Genomic DNA, 14,937 nt, shown 5'->3' with positions numbered 1-14,937 from the left:
AAGATCGATAGTCAAGTAAAGCCACTCTGGTACTTGATTAGTATTATTTTAGTTGGTCTTGATATTGTTATTCCTCAATGGAACCAATATGATCATTTCTTTGCGACCAAGATTATATATATACTATGTGTTTACTAATGCGAAATGGCCAAAACTGTTAGTGGTAAGGTATTCAATACAAACCTGAAAATTATCATGTTCTCTGTCATATATGATCAAATTTTGGTTTGGTTATTGGGTTTCTCAATACACCACCTGCCAAAGGGTCATGTCGCAGGCATCTGGGATAAACGAACTGTGTAAGATAACGCACCTCTTTATGACAGCCAATTGCTTGCCGTTCTTGGCAGTAAGCGGGGAATAAGAAGATCGACGTTGGGTAGAACAAGGCGCAATGTGGGGTTGTATAGTAGGTTGCCAGAGTCAGACTCGCTCCCGACAACATGTCTCTAGCCTCACTTGCACTGTAGGGTTGTCCTGGTACAAAGCGCTTCCTTTCCCATCATGTTTTGCCACTTCCTTGATTCACGTACCATAAAAGAGCTTTAGTTTGAGTGAGGTGTTCGGCTGCTGATGATACTAGCCAGTCCACTGGGTAGGCAATGTGACAGGTCCGCAAACCACTGACCAGGAATTGTTGAGCGTGGCTTTCCTGCAAGGGGGCCAACTGATGAGTGGGAACTACCGACAGCTGACAGGCTATGCAGAATTTGCCCTTTTTGGCGAGGGCGCCGTCAATTCTGACATGCTACCTGGTCCGATCAGCGGGTGGCTGTCTCAATTACCATGGCTGCCAATAATACGCTGCAGCAGACATTCTATATCACCACCGATGACATCGATCAGTACCTTTGCGATGGCAATGCCGATCTACGTCTCATCGAACCTCCTGACACACATGGGTTGACATTCTTTTAGCCTGGGATTGCCCATGGTCTCCAAGGCAAACCATGCTCTGCTAACAGGTGATAGAATCGTCCTGTCACAGCTGACTTCCACTCATGATGGCAGCACCTGGGACTGGCGATCTTGGATACGACCATGATAATTTGCGGCATGTTGTGATTACTGCGACCTGCTTCGCGTTGATCCTTTCTACGGTGTCGGTTAGCCTGCGTCTTTATTGTCGCAAGATCACAGGCACCAAGGTCTTCTTCGACGATTACTTGATTATCGTGGCATTAGTATGTCCTGTTTCACCGAACTTCCTCAAACCTCGTCCGAGTACAGCTGACACTGGATGCTGGCGGCAGCTTTTCGAATACGCAGTGTCACTGGCTGGAGTTGTCTGTGCGTAATCCTCCCAGATAGATTGACAACTACACTCGAGCCCTCCCAACTGATAAATGGAAGTGTTGTATAACGGACTGGGCACTCACATCGTCTACGTTCCTCCATCGAACTTGGTAGTGTATTTAAAGGTTGGCGATTTTACTCAGCTTGTGCCCTTGGGATACTGAGCTGACATTCCACGAAGACTCTAGCCAGTGGCAGCTTTCTCTATACACTATGCATTGCATTCACCAAGCTTTCCATCCTCGCGTTATACAAACGAATCTTTTCCATCCGACCAATGATACTAGCGGCTAATGCCGTCGGGGCGACTGTTATCCTGTGGTGTTTTGGCGTATGTCTGATTGGGGGAGTCGTCTGTATTCCGCTGGAGAAGCTCTGGAACCCGACTATCCCCGGCGGATGCATCGATCTGGCCAAGTTCTACTACGGGCTCCAGATTCCAAACATCGTGACTGACGCCGTCATCCTGGCGCTACCAATGAAATACGTTTGGAACCTTCAGGTGCCGCGTGCCCAGAAGATCATGCTCACCGGCATCTTCTGTCTCGGTGCTTTGTGAGCATCCTCGCTCCTGGCTGTTCGCATTACTGTTGCTGACATGGATATACCTTCCCCAGGACGCTTGCCTTTGACATTGTACGCCTAGTGACACTAATTGAGCTTTCAAAATCCGGCGACGATATTACCTGTAAGAATAAGATAAGCCTCGACCAGCTTTATGGGCCCAGCTGACCATTCATGCACCCTCATATAGATGACCAAGTACCGGCCAGTGTGTGGACCTGCATTGAGCCCGCCGTGGGTATTACAGCCTCTTGTCTCTCGAATATGCGCCCATTGTTTCTTGCCTTCACACGGCTGCGCGTCAGAATGCACCGCGTGCTATCCCGACCGTCACAAACTGAATCGGCAGAGGTAGAACAGTCCAAAATTGTGTTCACTCAAACTGTGCGAGTCAATAGCAGTCACACCGACAAGCCTTCCACCATGACGAGTCAGACGGCCCCTTATGTTGGGAGACCATCGCCTTTGTCAACGGCGACTACTGTAGGCACGGAATGCTAAACTGCTGCTTTTGAGAGGCCGAGGGACTCGGTCGCTTATAATAGCGCGAATCCTCCGCATAAGTGACCGCAGCAACCGATAAGGAAGAGAAGATGCTCCGATGCCCTTACACGTGTTAGTAGAAGTTAATTATATAATCTCGAACACACTAGAATATAGTAATGAACTTTAGTTGCATTAGCCGGATATCCAGTCATCTGTTCTCAACAAACATAATCATATTAGAAGGACGAGGAGAAGCACAGCTTGTGGGGAACCGCTTATCTTGCATGTTAAGCCGACCCACTGGCGGCGATAACAGACCAACCGCGGCGAAAGAAGTGCCGGTCAGCAGGAAGGCCCTTGCGGGGGTTGTCTATCGCAGCTTATCGTGTGCGGAGAAGCATCGGACCAGCTCATAGAATATATGTCCCTGATATAGCCTGTCTCTTGGTGCTTTGACACATTCGCCTCCTCATTCCCCGTCTTAGTAGTGTTCAGTCAAGAATATTATCAACCACCCATGGCAGAAGGTCGTCGATCGGCTCGGGCGTAAGTCATCCACATGTACATTTATGCCCCAGATAATTTGCTCACTCAGTATATTGCCAGATGCGACGAATGCCGCCGCTTGAAGGAAAAATGCGAAGGAGGCATCCCCTGTCGTCGATGTGCCCACTTCCGGCGTCCTTGTGAATCCAAAGCCCTCGCGTCGCGCGCCCGAGATTTTCGCGTTTACGTCCCTAGGCGAGTGCTCCTTGCCATCTGAGCACAGCGGCAAACTAACCCTTCACTGCAGAACACGGCCAGCCAAGTCGGAGGTACAAGAGTTGCTGGATCGATGCAGATACATGGAACAGATCTTGAAGCACACGATTGATGGCATCGCGCTAGACACCAAGAACCTCGCCCGTCTGGCAAACTCCTTCACTACCGGCAAAACCTCAGATCATCCAGAAGTGACCAGCCCGGCTGGACTGGCTCTGGAAGAAGAGGATTGTACTATCGACCCGGTGGGTGACACCACTACGCGTGCGTCTTGCTCTTGCCGTACCCATGTTGGAATGATTACTGAGCCATCGTAGACTTCTCCGGAGAATTCTCCTACTGGAACTTTTCCATGCGCATCAAGCAGCGCATCCAGAGTCGCATGCGGACCAAGAGCCCCGATCGTGTTTCAGGATACTGGCGGGCTCAACACCTCAAGACCAATGAGCATTTATCAGCTGCCCTGGCATGTTTTCCTCCTCGTCCAATAACTGGCTTCCTTGTCAAGACTTTTCTCAAATATGCCGCGACACATTGGTTTCTCGTAGAAGAGGATTGGCTATTGGATCGCGTGCACCGACTGTACACCGACCCCGCGAGCCTTGGGGATACGGCTGCTGCGGTCGCTAGTATTCTTCTCTCTGTGCTGGCCATCGGAACTCAGTACGCCCATTTGGAGTCTCCTAGCGACCGAGATCCCAAAAATCAGACGCCGTCCTTCTCCGAAGAAGATGTCGGGGTGCGATTCTACGAACAGTCCATCCGACTACTCCCGGAAATAATCGAGCTGTCCTGCTTGGAGAGTGTACAAGCATGTCTGCTACTTGGATTTTATGCCCTTCCGGTCGATGCCTCTGGGCTTGGCTACATCTACGTTAATTTGGCAGTGCGCTTGGCTATGCAGAACGGCATGCATCGCAAGTGCCGTCGGGATGCGTTCAGTGCGGTGATGATGGAGACGCGGAACCGCGTCTGGTGGACGGCGTATTCCCTGGAAAGGTATGCCATCTGGACCACTGCTGTGACGCTCGCTAATGAAAATTAGATTGATTTCGATCTTTCACGGACGACCTCTGTCTGTGCATCGCGGAGATGTGGATGCAGACCTTCCTCATGCTCGCGGAGACATGGGCCAGGCACAGTCCACCTGGAGTTCGCAATGTGCAGTCATCTCAATCCGGATGCTGGACTGGCTGGAGGAATTCCTCCATGACATGTCAGACACCCTTCCTCTTCGTAGTGACATCGATGCTGACTATCGTACAGCTCCCGTCTCAGGCACGCTCAACCCGCCGGACTGCCCGTCATCATAGGCCAGCTAATAGCCCGCAAGGAATCCTGGAACCGCTGGTGGGCAAGCCAATATGACACGCTTGTCAACTCAGTTCAGCCGGGACACCAGCCGAATCGCGCCGTCATGCACCTGTGTCTGGAATCATGTCTGTTGCGCATGTTTATCGGCCGCCCGTTCCTCCTCCGCAAGGAGCCTCCTAGCCACCCGAATGCAAATCCCCAATCATCTTCAGAGGAAACGTACTTCCAGCCTTCCGACCGCGACAGTCTCATCGGCGACTGCATCCAGGCTGCCCAGGAGGCGCTGGATATCTGTCGCCAGCTCCGCGATCACGGGCCAGGACTGGCACGAGCGTCCTACCTGGAGTATAGCGCGTGTCGGGCCGCCTTACTGGTTTTGATCGCTTTCTCCGTGCAGAATCTATCGGATGCTTTGCGACAGCCCATGCGCGAGGGACTTGTGTTGCTCCGGGAGATGTCAGCAGCAGGTGATTCTGCACGGTCGGAAGTATCTCTGCTCGAGGCACTGGAAAGATCTCTGGCGCGTCTTCATACAGTAGCACAACGACCCGAACCCGCGGCAGAATCGACTGGACTGGTGTCCGACTACGAAGCCTTTCGCAATTGGGGCACAACATGCAAAAAGCCTGCATCCGAGGCGGCCCCACCGCACCCGGACACGGTCGAGCCATGGACGGTTCCGCTGGATGGGATGGAGCAGCTTCCCCCGTTTGATCCCGCCCTGGATCTCTCCATCTTTGGTGGTGCCAATCTATCCCCCTCCGCAACCTGGCCCACTCGCACCGAGACGCAGGTGCTGGAAGAGTTCCTGGCCGGATCGAGCCTGGATCCGATCTGGACTCATGTTGATCTTCCATAACTTACACTGTACTACACTAAACACTACGATAACCCTGTAATATACTTATTTCATAACGCATTATTTCATTGTTTAGACGCAGCAATAATCTTCTCCGCCATCTCCGGAAGCGTCTCCGACACCACATCCAACGGCGCATCAAACACCTTATAGGCCCCCTGCTTCTCATAAACCGTACAATAAGCACCCCGGAACCCGACCTTCGTAGCAGCAGTCACATCCCACAGATGCGCCGCAGCAAACCACTTCTGCCCACCCTCACTACCCAACTTCTCCCACGCCGGCCGATACGCCGCCAGCGCCGGCTTAGCCACGCCCGCCGTATCGCAGCTGAGGAAATTCTCCAACGGCATGTCCACACCCGCCCGTTCAAAGTATCCGCGGACCCGCTGCGTATCACCCGTCGTCAAACACCAGACCGTGAACCCGGCGTCGCGGAGCTTGGCGAAGCATTCGCGGGCACCGGGGCGCAGCTCGAGGGCGGCGTATCCAGCTACGCAGGCGTCGCGTTGCTCGGGGGTGGCGAAGCTGTGCGGGTCGGAAATGCCGATCATGGCGAGGGTTTGGTAGAAGAGTTCGGTGATGACGATCTTGTATGGCTTGTAGCTTTCGGAGATGGACAGAAAGGTGAATTGCAGCTCGGCGTTGGTCATCCATGTGAACCCGAGGGCTTGGGCGGTGATGTGGTGCGCCTGGAGCTGCGGGCCCAGGGTGCGCTCGATGGTGTCGTAGAAGGCATCGAAGGACACGCAGGTGCCGACGACGTCGAATACGACGTGGTTGGGCATATTGGTGTTGTGTGTGTGTGAGATGGAGAGGGAATTGAGGAGGTGTGTGTGTGTGTGTGCGTGTGTGTTTGTGGTATCGCGGTTATTGAGGGGTAGACGCGTTATCGCGGGGAAAGTCGTGGCATCAAATAGTGAAGTGGCGGACGGGCGCCGATACCGGGCATCTGGGCATCAACTTGGCCCAGTTTAGTAGGCCGGGCCGGTCGCATTTGGAGATACAGCTGACAGGCGCTAGACGGAGACTAGAGCAGGTCTAAGCGCATGTCAAGTCAGGGGAAATTGACGATATGCGACCAGGAGCTGATACTTGATAACGTGTTGATAAGGCGTGTTGATAGCCGGCCTGGTTATCGTGCTGACACCACACTTTGATAGCAGCCTTTGGATTCAGAACCCTTTCCAACCATTATTGATCGTAGTAGCTCAAGTCATGTACAATGGGATTTTACTACGTAGTTTGATCCTCAATGGTTGTCTGCTAGAATGCAACTCGGAGATCCAGTATTTTGTATGCGTGTGGCGGAAGTCGCGTTATAGTGAATAATATATATAGTCCCATTGTTCCAAAACAGAGAAAGAGGAAAGACATCATGATGTATGCCGGCTAAATACAGAATACTATTGAACGTAATAAAATCACCTATATGTACAATTACTCCCACAGAATATTCAATCGCCGCAATCCCCGTTTCGGCCTTGGCTCCGGCTCCGGGTTCTTCTGGTAATGCTCGATGAACGGCCGCACTGGCACATCCTCAAGCGGGATGATCTTTGATTTCATCCACCACTTATACCCAAAGTAAAGCACAAAAATAATGGGAACATTCAAGTATGACGAGATGAAGGTCTCGGTATCCCATTGGCCGTGAATAAACGTCTCATATCCACCTGTCAGAAACAACAGGCAAAACAGAACCAGCGTTATCCATGTACTCCACGGCTGGAACGGCGCTGCCCACGGCAGTTCCTTGTGACGATCAATCCCTTGTTTGCGACATGCGTAGTAGAACCGGAGGTACACAATGCAGATAATTCCCCAGTTGACCAGCGTGGCGATGGACACAATGTCTTGCAGCCAGGTGAAAACCGTGCTGGCCGAGCTGGACAACGTCATGTATCCCAGCGCCATGAATATTCCCAGCAGTGCCACCGCTACATATGGGATGCCGAAGCGGTTCATGCGCATGAAGAATGCCGGTGCGTGGCCCTCCGCTGCCATGGCGTAGATTACGCGCGATCCGCCCAGCATGTTCGAGTTACCTGATGACCAAGCCGATGTCAGCACCACCGCGTTGATTATCGATGGTACCACTTTAATGCCCGCATTGCGCGCCGCAATGACAAAGGGAGATTCCGAGGCCGTGCCGGAGGAGCCGAGCAGGTTGGGGTCGTCGGAGGGCACCACCAGCCCAATCATGAAGATTGTCAATACGTAGAAGAGGAGGATTCGGACGAAGATGCGACGAGCGGCCATGGGGATGGATCGGCGTGGATTCCGCGTTTCGGAGGCTGCAATCGTGATGTTTTCGATACCGGAATAGGAGTAGAGCGCGCTGTTCAGGGCTGTCCAGAATCCAAGGAACCGTCCCAAGGAGCCTCCGATGCCGAGATATTGCACAAACGTACCTGGATCGCGCCAGTAGCGGAAGCCAATGCTGGTATGGTTTGGGGCGCCACCACAAGTAATGACGAGGGCCATGATGTTGATGCCGATCACAAGCAAGATTTTGAGGATGGAGAATCCAAATTCCAGCTCGCCATATACACGCACAAACACCAGGGCCGTGATCAACATCAGCAATCCGAAAACAGTAATCCAGATGGCATTGTTGATGGTCGTCCAGAACTCAATCACCACCGCCGCAGCAACAATTTCGGACGGAATTGAAACGAGGTAGGAATATATTTGATTCCATCCGTTGGCGAAGGCCAGGGCGGGGTCGACGAAGATCTCTGCGTAGCGAATCACGCCGCCGGCCAACGGCACCAAGGCACCCATCTCGCCCACCGCGAACACAACGCTGGACACTAACAGGCCCATGATGCTGTACGCCAGGAAACCACCCAGTGGTCCTGCATGAGCAATGGCGCGACCTGAACTTAGAAACAGCCCTGTGCCGATTGTCCCTGCCAGGGCGATCATCTGAATATGTCGCTGGTGCAGGCCCTGCTGGAAGACTTGGGCCTCTTCGAGGTGGCCGGGTACGGCCTCAAGGTCCCCATTCTCTTCATCGGTCAAGTGGTGAGGGATCTTCTTCTCTGAACTGAAGGAACCGTCCATGATGCGGCCGGGATGTGTAGGAATTAACTACCCTGGGCCAGAATTATGAATGCGATCTGGAGATTGGCATTGGGCGACTTTGTATATGCCTGATGCCCGACCCCCCGCATTGCAAATCGGCATGATCCCGTTGGTCCAGCGCAGGGATGATCCATCGTGAAGCCCTGCTCCTCACCGTGTCACTGTCCCTCCCAGTGCATTCCTCCCTACCGGCCCCAACTGCCCAAACAGGACAGCCCCGGCGCGACCGATAAGATTGGCGCTAGGCCACGATAGGCAAGTCCGGTCCGGTGTGGGAATCAGATGCGATGCGATAGCATCAGATAAGACTCCCTTATCGTCCGCCCAGAATAACACGGTCGCGTTCCAGTCTTTCTTTTCTTAACCGCTTTTCACATTTTTTTTTCTGACTGTACACACACTCATCATGGCTACAGCTGGCTGCTTCCCTGTTCCCAATCCTGGCGAATGTTTCTGGCAGAATGAGCCACACCAATTGCACGATCACCGCTCAACTGAGCAGCTTCCTGATCACGCGGACATCGTGATCATCGGCGCCGGGTACGCCGGAGCTAGCACTGCATACCATCTGCTGCGTGACCACGGCGAGAAGGTCAAGTCCATTACCATCTTAGAGGCCCGGGGAGCTTGCTCCGGTGCCACGGGACGTAATGGCGGGCATCTCCGTCCGGACTTCTACGGCCACATCCCAACATACGTCGACCGCGCAGGTGTTCGCGCTGGCGCAGAGATTGCCGAGTTCGAGATTGCCAATCTGCATGCTCTGAAGAAGGTCATTGAAGATGAGAAGATTGACTGTGACTTCACACTGGCGCGGTCCATCGATGTCTGGTGCAATGAAGAAGCGGCTCAGAAGGCAAAGGGCACATATGAGCTCATGAAGTCGTTGGATCTGGAGTATATGAACGATGTGGTGTTCTACACGGGGAAAAACGTGGAGGGAGTGAGTACTACCAATTATAGTCACATCAATAAACTAGCGCATGCTGACCAAACAGATCTGTGGCGTCAAAGGGGCTAAAGCCTGCGCCTCCTTCACAGCAGGCACAATGTGGCCATACAAATTCATTCTACACATTCTCCAATCCGTCCTCGCAACGGGCAAGGTGAATCTGCAAACATTTACCCCTGCTACATCGATAACCCCCGGCTCAGAGGGTGGCTATACTATTGAAACATCCCGCGGCACGATGCACGCGGGAACGGTCGTGCATGCCAGTAATGCTTACGTGGCCGGCCTCCTTCCCGAATACGAGAAAAATATTGTGCCCTGCAAGGGAATCTGCTGTCGGATCACCGTGCCCGAAGGGAAGACTGCGCCACTGTTGAACAATTCTTACATCAACCGCACCGAAGACAACACGCTATCCTACTTGATTCCTCGTCCCGATGGTAGCATTGTTGTCGGTGGAGCAGCCGCCAAGTTCCGTTCGCACAAGGAGCAATGGTACAACAATGTTGACGATACCGTTCTCATTGACTCGGCCAAGGACTACTACGATGATTACATGCAACGGACGTACCGTGGATGGGAGGATAGCGGGGCTAAGGTTGACCAGATTTGGACGGGTGTCATGGGATACTCGTATGACTCGAACCCGCATATTGGAGCCGTGCCCGGCAAGGACGATCAGTTCATCCTAGCTGGATTGAATGGCCACGGCATGCCGGTGATTTGGCGGTCGGCACAGGAGCTCGCGCGCATGGTAGTAGAGAAGATTCCCTTTGAAGAGACAGCCATGCCTCGGCTGTTCAAGACGACGCAATTCCGGATTCATCGCGCCATGAACGGACAGGAGAGTGATGGAGATATTTTGGGCACAGGGAACTTTCCTTCGACAAAGCCTTGAGCGATGACTATGGTATTTATGACTGTATATATTGGCGCATATAGATGAGCTACCCGACCTTGTATCATACTGCAACTGGGGTGTCCCGTGAATTTCCTTCTGCAACGCGGCTTACAAAGGCCTGATAACACTCGAGCATGTTCGTCCATAAGCATATTTAATTTCCGCTGCTAGTCAACCTGACGTACTCGCTTCGGGCCCAGGCGGAACCCGGTTCCCTCAGTGCCCTCCCAAACGAGTTTCACTTCGGGTATCATTAGCGCCTCCGAGGACGTGGGACTGCGGTCGTACTTTTGCCCCTCTCGGATCTTGATCCATCTACTCATTGCTGTGGAAGCGTCTCCAATGTCATCAGTTTTCTGAACATCATCTTCGCCATGTCTTACTGTGACGAGCATCCGAAGCATCTGCCTAAGTAGTTCGACATCTATTACTTCCGTGTGTGTGTCGGAAGGAGCAGTGGACAACGTCGGTACCAGATCAGAAGCAAAGTTTTTCTCATGCTTATTGATCACGTTAATGCTAGCTTCGAGCATGGCCAGATCTGGCCACCACGTGTCGGACTCATACATGTCTCTCAGGCTGTCAATGATCGTCTCCCGCCAGCCTATCGAAGGAAAACGTGAAAGCTGATAAACAACTTCCCAGCGTTCCCTGTTTATCTGTGTCTCCGGGGTGAACCCAACCCAGTACATATGGGTGATATCCCAGACGTCTGGATGATCAAGGGTCACATGGGAAGGATGGGAGGATGGCACTAGCTCACAGGCTCGTTTCGCACCACGGCCGCGTAAGAGTTGCAATACGTCTGGTAGCCCCCAGTAAGCCTCAGCAGCACGCACCGGCGGGCCCTGGCGCGGGTCATACACCGTCTGGGAGGCGAGGGCCCGGGCTCGTGGTGCCCCTGGACTATATGCGGCCAGAAGATCGAGATGCATGTGTCGGCTTTGTTCTGCTGAGGAAATAGTATTGTCTAGCACTGTAGCAGGGCCTTTTGGATTAACCACATTGTTGATGACCTCGTCCAGACCGACATCAAGGAGGAGGGCGGTGGTTTTCACTCTTCCCGCCATCGCCGCCGTGCTGAGGGTGAGGAGAGCACCGCGCTGCGGGAGGTAGTGCTTTCTGTACACCTGCGCGATACTACACCCTTCGAGAGTAGCCATATGCGTTAAAAGGCGACAAATGATATCGTGACTCTGCTGATCGCTCAAAGTCTTGTTATTGGCCAAAAGGCAGAAGACATCCTTATTCTCTCTGGTGCGGGCTTCGAGATCGGCTCCCTTGGAGATCAGATAAATTGCACGTTGTTCAGGATCCTGCGTTACTTGGTTTGTATCTGCGGCGATCAGTAAAGGTGTGAGCCCTTGCCGATCGCCCAGATTGACATCAGGCGGGGGATCGTGGGCAAAGAATATATCACAAGCGGACCTGAACTCTTCCTCGGAATGGTAGATCGTGACCAATAGGTGAAGAGGGGTCTCTTCAACATAATCATTGCGGATGTCCAGGCATGCCATCCCCGATACTATTTCCTGCAGCACGTAGAGGTATGAGTCCGTATAGGCAAGCCGCGGGCCTGTGATCCTGGCCCATTGATGGAGAACTTTAACCAAATAGGTGTTAGTTCAGAAGCGATGCTATCTTTCAAAAAGTGAATTCCTCACCAGTATCCTTGGAAGTGCCGCGAGGGCTATCAACATCTGCACCCGCGTTTATTAAGGCGCACAAAGCACCTCCATTCCAGACCCCATCTTCTGCCGCTCTTACAACTGCCGTAGTTCGAGGGTAAACCTCATCTCGGTCCTCGATATTCGCGCCCGCCAGGGTAAGTGATGCGACCAGATCTGTCATCTGTTGAAGATGAGTATCCCAGCTACCGTGTCGGATCCAGTAATGCCATGCCTGTCGTAAAGGACCATGATACTCTGGCTGATGGAAGGTCATCAGGTGAAGCATGTTCCTTCCACGTGCATCCTTTGCTTTGCCGTTCGCTCCTTTGGATAGAAGGAATCGTACCACCTCGAGATCTCCATACCAACTGGCAAGGCCCAGGGCAGTTGTCGCAGTGTCTGAATTATGATACGTGGCGTTGATGTCAGCGCCGAGCTCCAACAGAACCTCCATTGATGGGATACTACGAGCAAAGGCTGCCCAGTGGAATGGTGTCCCCATCGGTAGTTCGAAAGGACTTGTACGCTTTGGTTAGTACCGAGTGGCATATGAAGGTCATACGGTAACCACTGAGAAACTTACTAATGGGCCATGAAGTTTCTTCGCGCTGCGTATGCACCCTCCTCGGTTCTCTCTGGAACCATCAAAGCATTAACGTCGGCGCCTCCCTCCTTGACGAAACGTGTCGCAATCGCGCTTGTAGAGGACTCCGGAAACATGAATAGCCAGTGCAAGGGGGTCAGCTTTTCTCTACGAGTCGTGATGGAGGAAGCTGCGCCCTGGTCCAGAAGATAGTGTACCGTGTCTATCTGCCCAGCTTGACAGGCCTTGTAGAGCGGTGTTTCGCCATTGTCACTCGGCACGTCCACTGGCATCTTGGAGTTTCCAACAAGCCATTGAACAACATCGATGGATCCCAGTGCTGCTGCGGCATGTAATAGTGTATTGCCATCAATATCAACGAACCTCTTATCTGCTGTAAGCCACTCTTCTGCTCTGCTCCTGTCTTGGGCAATAGCTAGGATTGTCGGTTTTCGAGTGAAGGGATCGGCACAAAAGCCACCTGCGTCTCGATATCTTTGCCTTGCAGCTTGCAGTTGCTCCTTCGTGACCCTAGTCGAGGGCCTCTCAAAGAAGTACCCCTCAGATACGGCCTGAAGCAACCATTTATCTAGTGTCTGCTCATCGAAAGCCGGCATTTGGCCATGGGCGTGCATGACCTGCGCGTATACTGCTCGAGCGGGCGAATAGCCACTCCGGGCAGCCTCGGTGATGTAGGTGAGCAGGCGTTCGAGATACGACGGCTTCGCTCCGGTGATGCACTGGGCCATACCCAGCAGAACGTCACCGGCATGCCGCAAGGATTGGTCGCTCTGGGACTCGGCAAACTGCTGCTCAAGATCTGCAAGAAGGGAGGGATCCAGACGATACCAAAACCTGGGGCCCTGGTTGTGCGCCGGATCAATGATGCCGACATTAGCAGTGACCTTGCGAGTATCCTGTGCCACTGCAAGCCTGGCATTGCGTCAGTCATTACAGACCTTCAAGGATGGACATCAAATAGGGAAGAATATCTGAAATTACCAGGACGCAAATGCGGGACTATCGAACTTGAGCAGTTCGGGACTTGCCAGGCTGCGTTTCCAAGGATCCGTTGCCAGGAGCTGCCGCAGAGCTTTGCCGATTTGCATGCGAAGTGGACCAGTGATGGACGGATCTTCTCTCAACATAAATAGAGCAACCTCGATCGGCTCCTCCCCAGGTGATTTCAATTTTACTGGTTCGCCACGATTGATGAAGGTTGATAAGATAAGCAATCCCAAGCTGTAGGAGTCGAAACGAAACATGACTTCTGGGTCAAAAGCAGCGCCCTCCCACCGGGACAAATCGCTAACTTCAGGCGCCCGCCAATCCTCCGTCCCATAATAGCTGTCGATAGTGAGCTTATCTTCCGAAGACTCTAAATCGACGCAAACCCCAAAGTCGCTGATCTTGGCACACAGCGGGACATTATCACTGCCTGCAGTATCTTTGTAGATCAAGATATTGTCTGGTTTGACGTCTCCATGAACAATATGCAACCGGTGCAGCGCCTCGAGTCCCGAGACTGCATCCAGCAGCAGCTGATACTTAACATCTAATGGTTGCGGCCCAAGTAGCCTCTCGTTGTCAATTTTGAGAAGGTCGGTCAGAGTCATGAGCGCCTCCTCCACGAATAAGACCGGAACTGGGGTATCAGGATAAGGGTAATCGTAGCCCCAGGCGACGAGTTTGGCAATATTGCGGTGGTTTCGGAGGTATGGGTTGGATAGAGCAAGTACTTCCAGCTCCAAAGATCGTAGTCGGTTACGATAGTCGGACCCGGAGGCAAAACTGCCGCTGCCCTCGCGGGACAGAAACACTTTGACGCGTTTGATCACTAGCCCTTCGTTGCCGAAAAATCGACCTGGAGTTTCCTTGTACACTGTAAATTGGCCCCCGCTGCCAATTTTGACCGCGCGGCGCTTGAGGTTGTATGTCTGCAGGTGACGAGGTCCATGGATGCCGGTTCGCGAGAGGATGCTGGTGAAGTCGGACACTGAGGTCATTAGGGGATTCTCTCCATTTCGGATGGCCGTCACTTTCTCCTCCAAGAGGTCTGTCGAAGATGAGCTGTGGCCATCATAGGTTTCTTCGCCGTCAACCAAGCTGAGCGGGTCGAGATCTGGTGGCTCAGACGTGTTGTCCAAGAGGTCGTCGAGAGAAATGCTCGCTCCGCTGTCGTCCAAATCCAGATCAAGGGGGTCCAAGTCATCAACCGGATCCTCATCAAGGGTATCGAGGGCCTCCTGCAGTAGTGCCGCGCTGTCATCGTTGAGTAAATCCATGATCGTGCAAGAGAGGATGACGGTGTCGCACAATCGGACCATTTCCGTTGCCCGGGTCAATCATTAATGAAGGCGGGATGTGGACTTCCCTTCCTTGCCGTGCGCATCGCACTCGTCACTCACACTACCGCTAGTGCTGACACTATCCCCACTGATACGAGGCGGTGGCTGCAGC

General features: G+C 52.9%; 6 protein-coding genes across 6 annotated transcripts; 3 read left to right on the top strand and 3 right to left on the bottom strand.

The window, feature by feature from the left end:
* Positions 1–1,004: 1,004 nt before the first annotated feature.
* Positions 1,005–2,361, top strand: BDQ94DRAFT_171081 (uncharacterized protein; the record flags this gene model as incomplete). The annotated part of the gene is made up of 6 exons (XM_026771645.1): positions 1,005–1,184; positions 1,254–1,290; positions 1,354–1,421; positions 1,478–1,851; positions 1,914–1,984; positions 2,051–2,361. The coding sequence occupies 6 exons, from the start codon at positions 1,005–1,007 to the stop codon at positions 2,359–2,361; spliced, it is 1,041 nt and encodes a 346-aa protein (XP_026625337.1).
* A 544-nt stretch (positions 2,362–2,905) lies between these two features.
* Positions 2,906–5,298, top strand: BDQ94DRAFT_179282 (Zn(II)2Cys6 transcription factor; the record flags this gene model as incomplete). The annotated part of the gene is made up of 5 exons (XM_026773331.1): positions 2,906–3,032; positions 3,088–3,372; positions 3,426–4,107; positions 4,154–4,324; positions 4,375–5,298. 5 exons carry the CDS (start codon positions 2,906–2,908, stop codon positions 5,279–5,281), a joined length of 2,172 nt encoding a protein of 723 aa, XP_026625336.1. The 3' UTR covers positions 5,282–5,298.
* A 12-nt stretch (positions 5,299–5,310) lies between these two features.
* BDQ94DRAFT_41751 (putative 2-haloalkanoic acid dehalogenase) lies at positions 5,311–6,142 on the bottom strand. Its single transcript, XM_026775715.1, has one exon. It carries the CDS (start codon positions 6,067–6,069, stop codon positions 5,347–5,349), a length of 723 nt encoding a protein of 240 aa, XP_026625335.1. The 5' UTR covers positions 6,070–6,142; the 3' UTR covers positions 5,311–5,346.
* Positions 6,143–6,662: 520 nt separating this feature from the next.
* Positions 6,663–8,378, bottom strand: BDQ94DRAFT_145172 (aromatic amino acid and leucine permease). The gene has a single exon (XM_026766589.1). The coding sequence runs from the start codon at positions 8,348–8,350 to the stop codon at positions 6,722–6,724; it is 1,629 nt and encodes a 542-aa protein (XP_026625334.1). The 5' UTR covers positions 8,351–8,378; the 3' UTR covers positions 6,663–6,721.
* A 382-nt stretch (positions 8,379–8,760) lies between these two features.
* On the top strand, positions 8,761–10,675 carry BDQ94DRAFT_145171 (NAD(P)/FAD-dependent oxidoreductase). The gene is made up of 2 exons (XM_026766588.1): positions 8,761–9,314; positions 9,370–10,675. Exons 1-2 carry the CDS (start codon positions 8,778–8,780, stop codon positions 10,219–10,221), a joined length of 1,389 nt encoding a protein of 462 aa, XP_026625333.1. The 5' UTR covers positions 8,761–8,777; the 3' UTR covers positions 10,222–10,675.
* On the bottom strand, positions 10,307–14,762 carry BDQ94DRAFT_179278 (ankyrin repeat-containing domain protein; the record flags this gene model as incomplete). Its single annotated transcript, XM_026773330.1, has 4 exons — positions 10,307–11,827; positions 11,889–12,412; positions 12,478–13,410; positions 13,480–14,762. 4 exons carry the CDS (start codon positions 14,760–14,762, stop codon positions 10,392–10,394), a joined length of 4,176 nt encoding a protein of 1,391 aa, XP_026625332.1. The 3' UTR covers positions 10,307–10,391.
* Positions 14,763–14,937: the final 175 nt, after the last annotated feature.

This window comes from Aspergillus welwitschiae (assembly GCF_003344945.1).
Source record: "Aspergillus welwitschiae strain CBS 139.54b unplaced genomic scaffold BDQ94scaffold_19, whole genome shotgun sequence".
Classification (NCBI taxonomy): Eukaryota; Fungi; Ascomycota; class Eurotiomycetes; order Eurotiales; family Aspergillaceae; genus Aspergillus; species Aspergillus welwitschiae.
This window is presented reverse-complemented; position numbering and strand designations above follow the sequence as displayed.

Bases quoted from the DNA above. Each gene is read 5' to 3' on its own strand.
- BDQ94DRAFT_145171 (XM_026766588.1), top strand. From the start codon at position 8,778: ATGGCTACAGCTGGCTGCTTCCCTGTTCCCAATCCTGGCGAATGTTTC. The intron at 9,315-9,369 runs GTGAGTACTACC...CTGACCAAACAG, and splicing joins CGGGGAAAAACGTGGAGGGA to ATCTGTGGCGTCAAAGGGGC.
- BDQ94DRAFT_41751 (XM_026775715.1), bottom strand. From the start codon at position 6,069: ATGCCCAACCACGTCGTATTCGACGTCGTCGGCACCTGCGTGTCCTTC.
- BDQ94DRAFT_145172 (XM_026766589.1), bottom strand. From the start codon at position 8,350: ATGGACGGTTCCTTCAGTTCAGAGAAGAAGATCCCTCACCACTTGACC.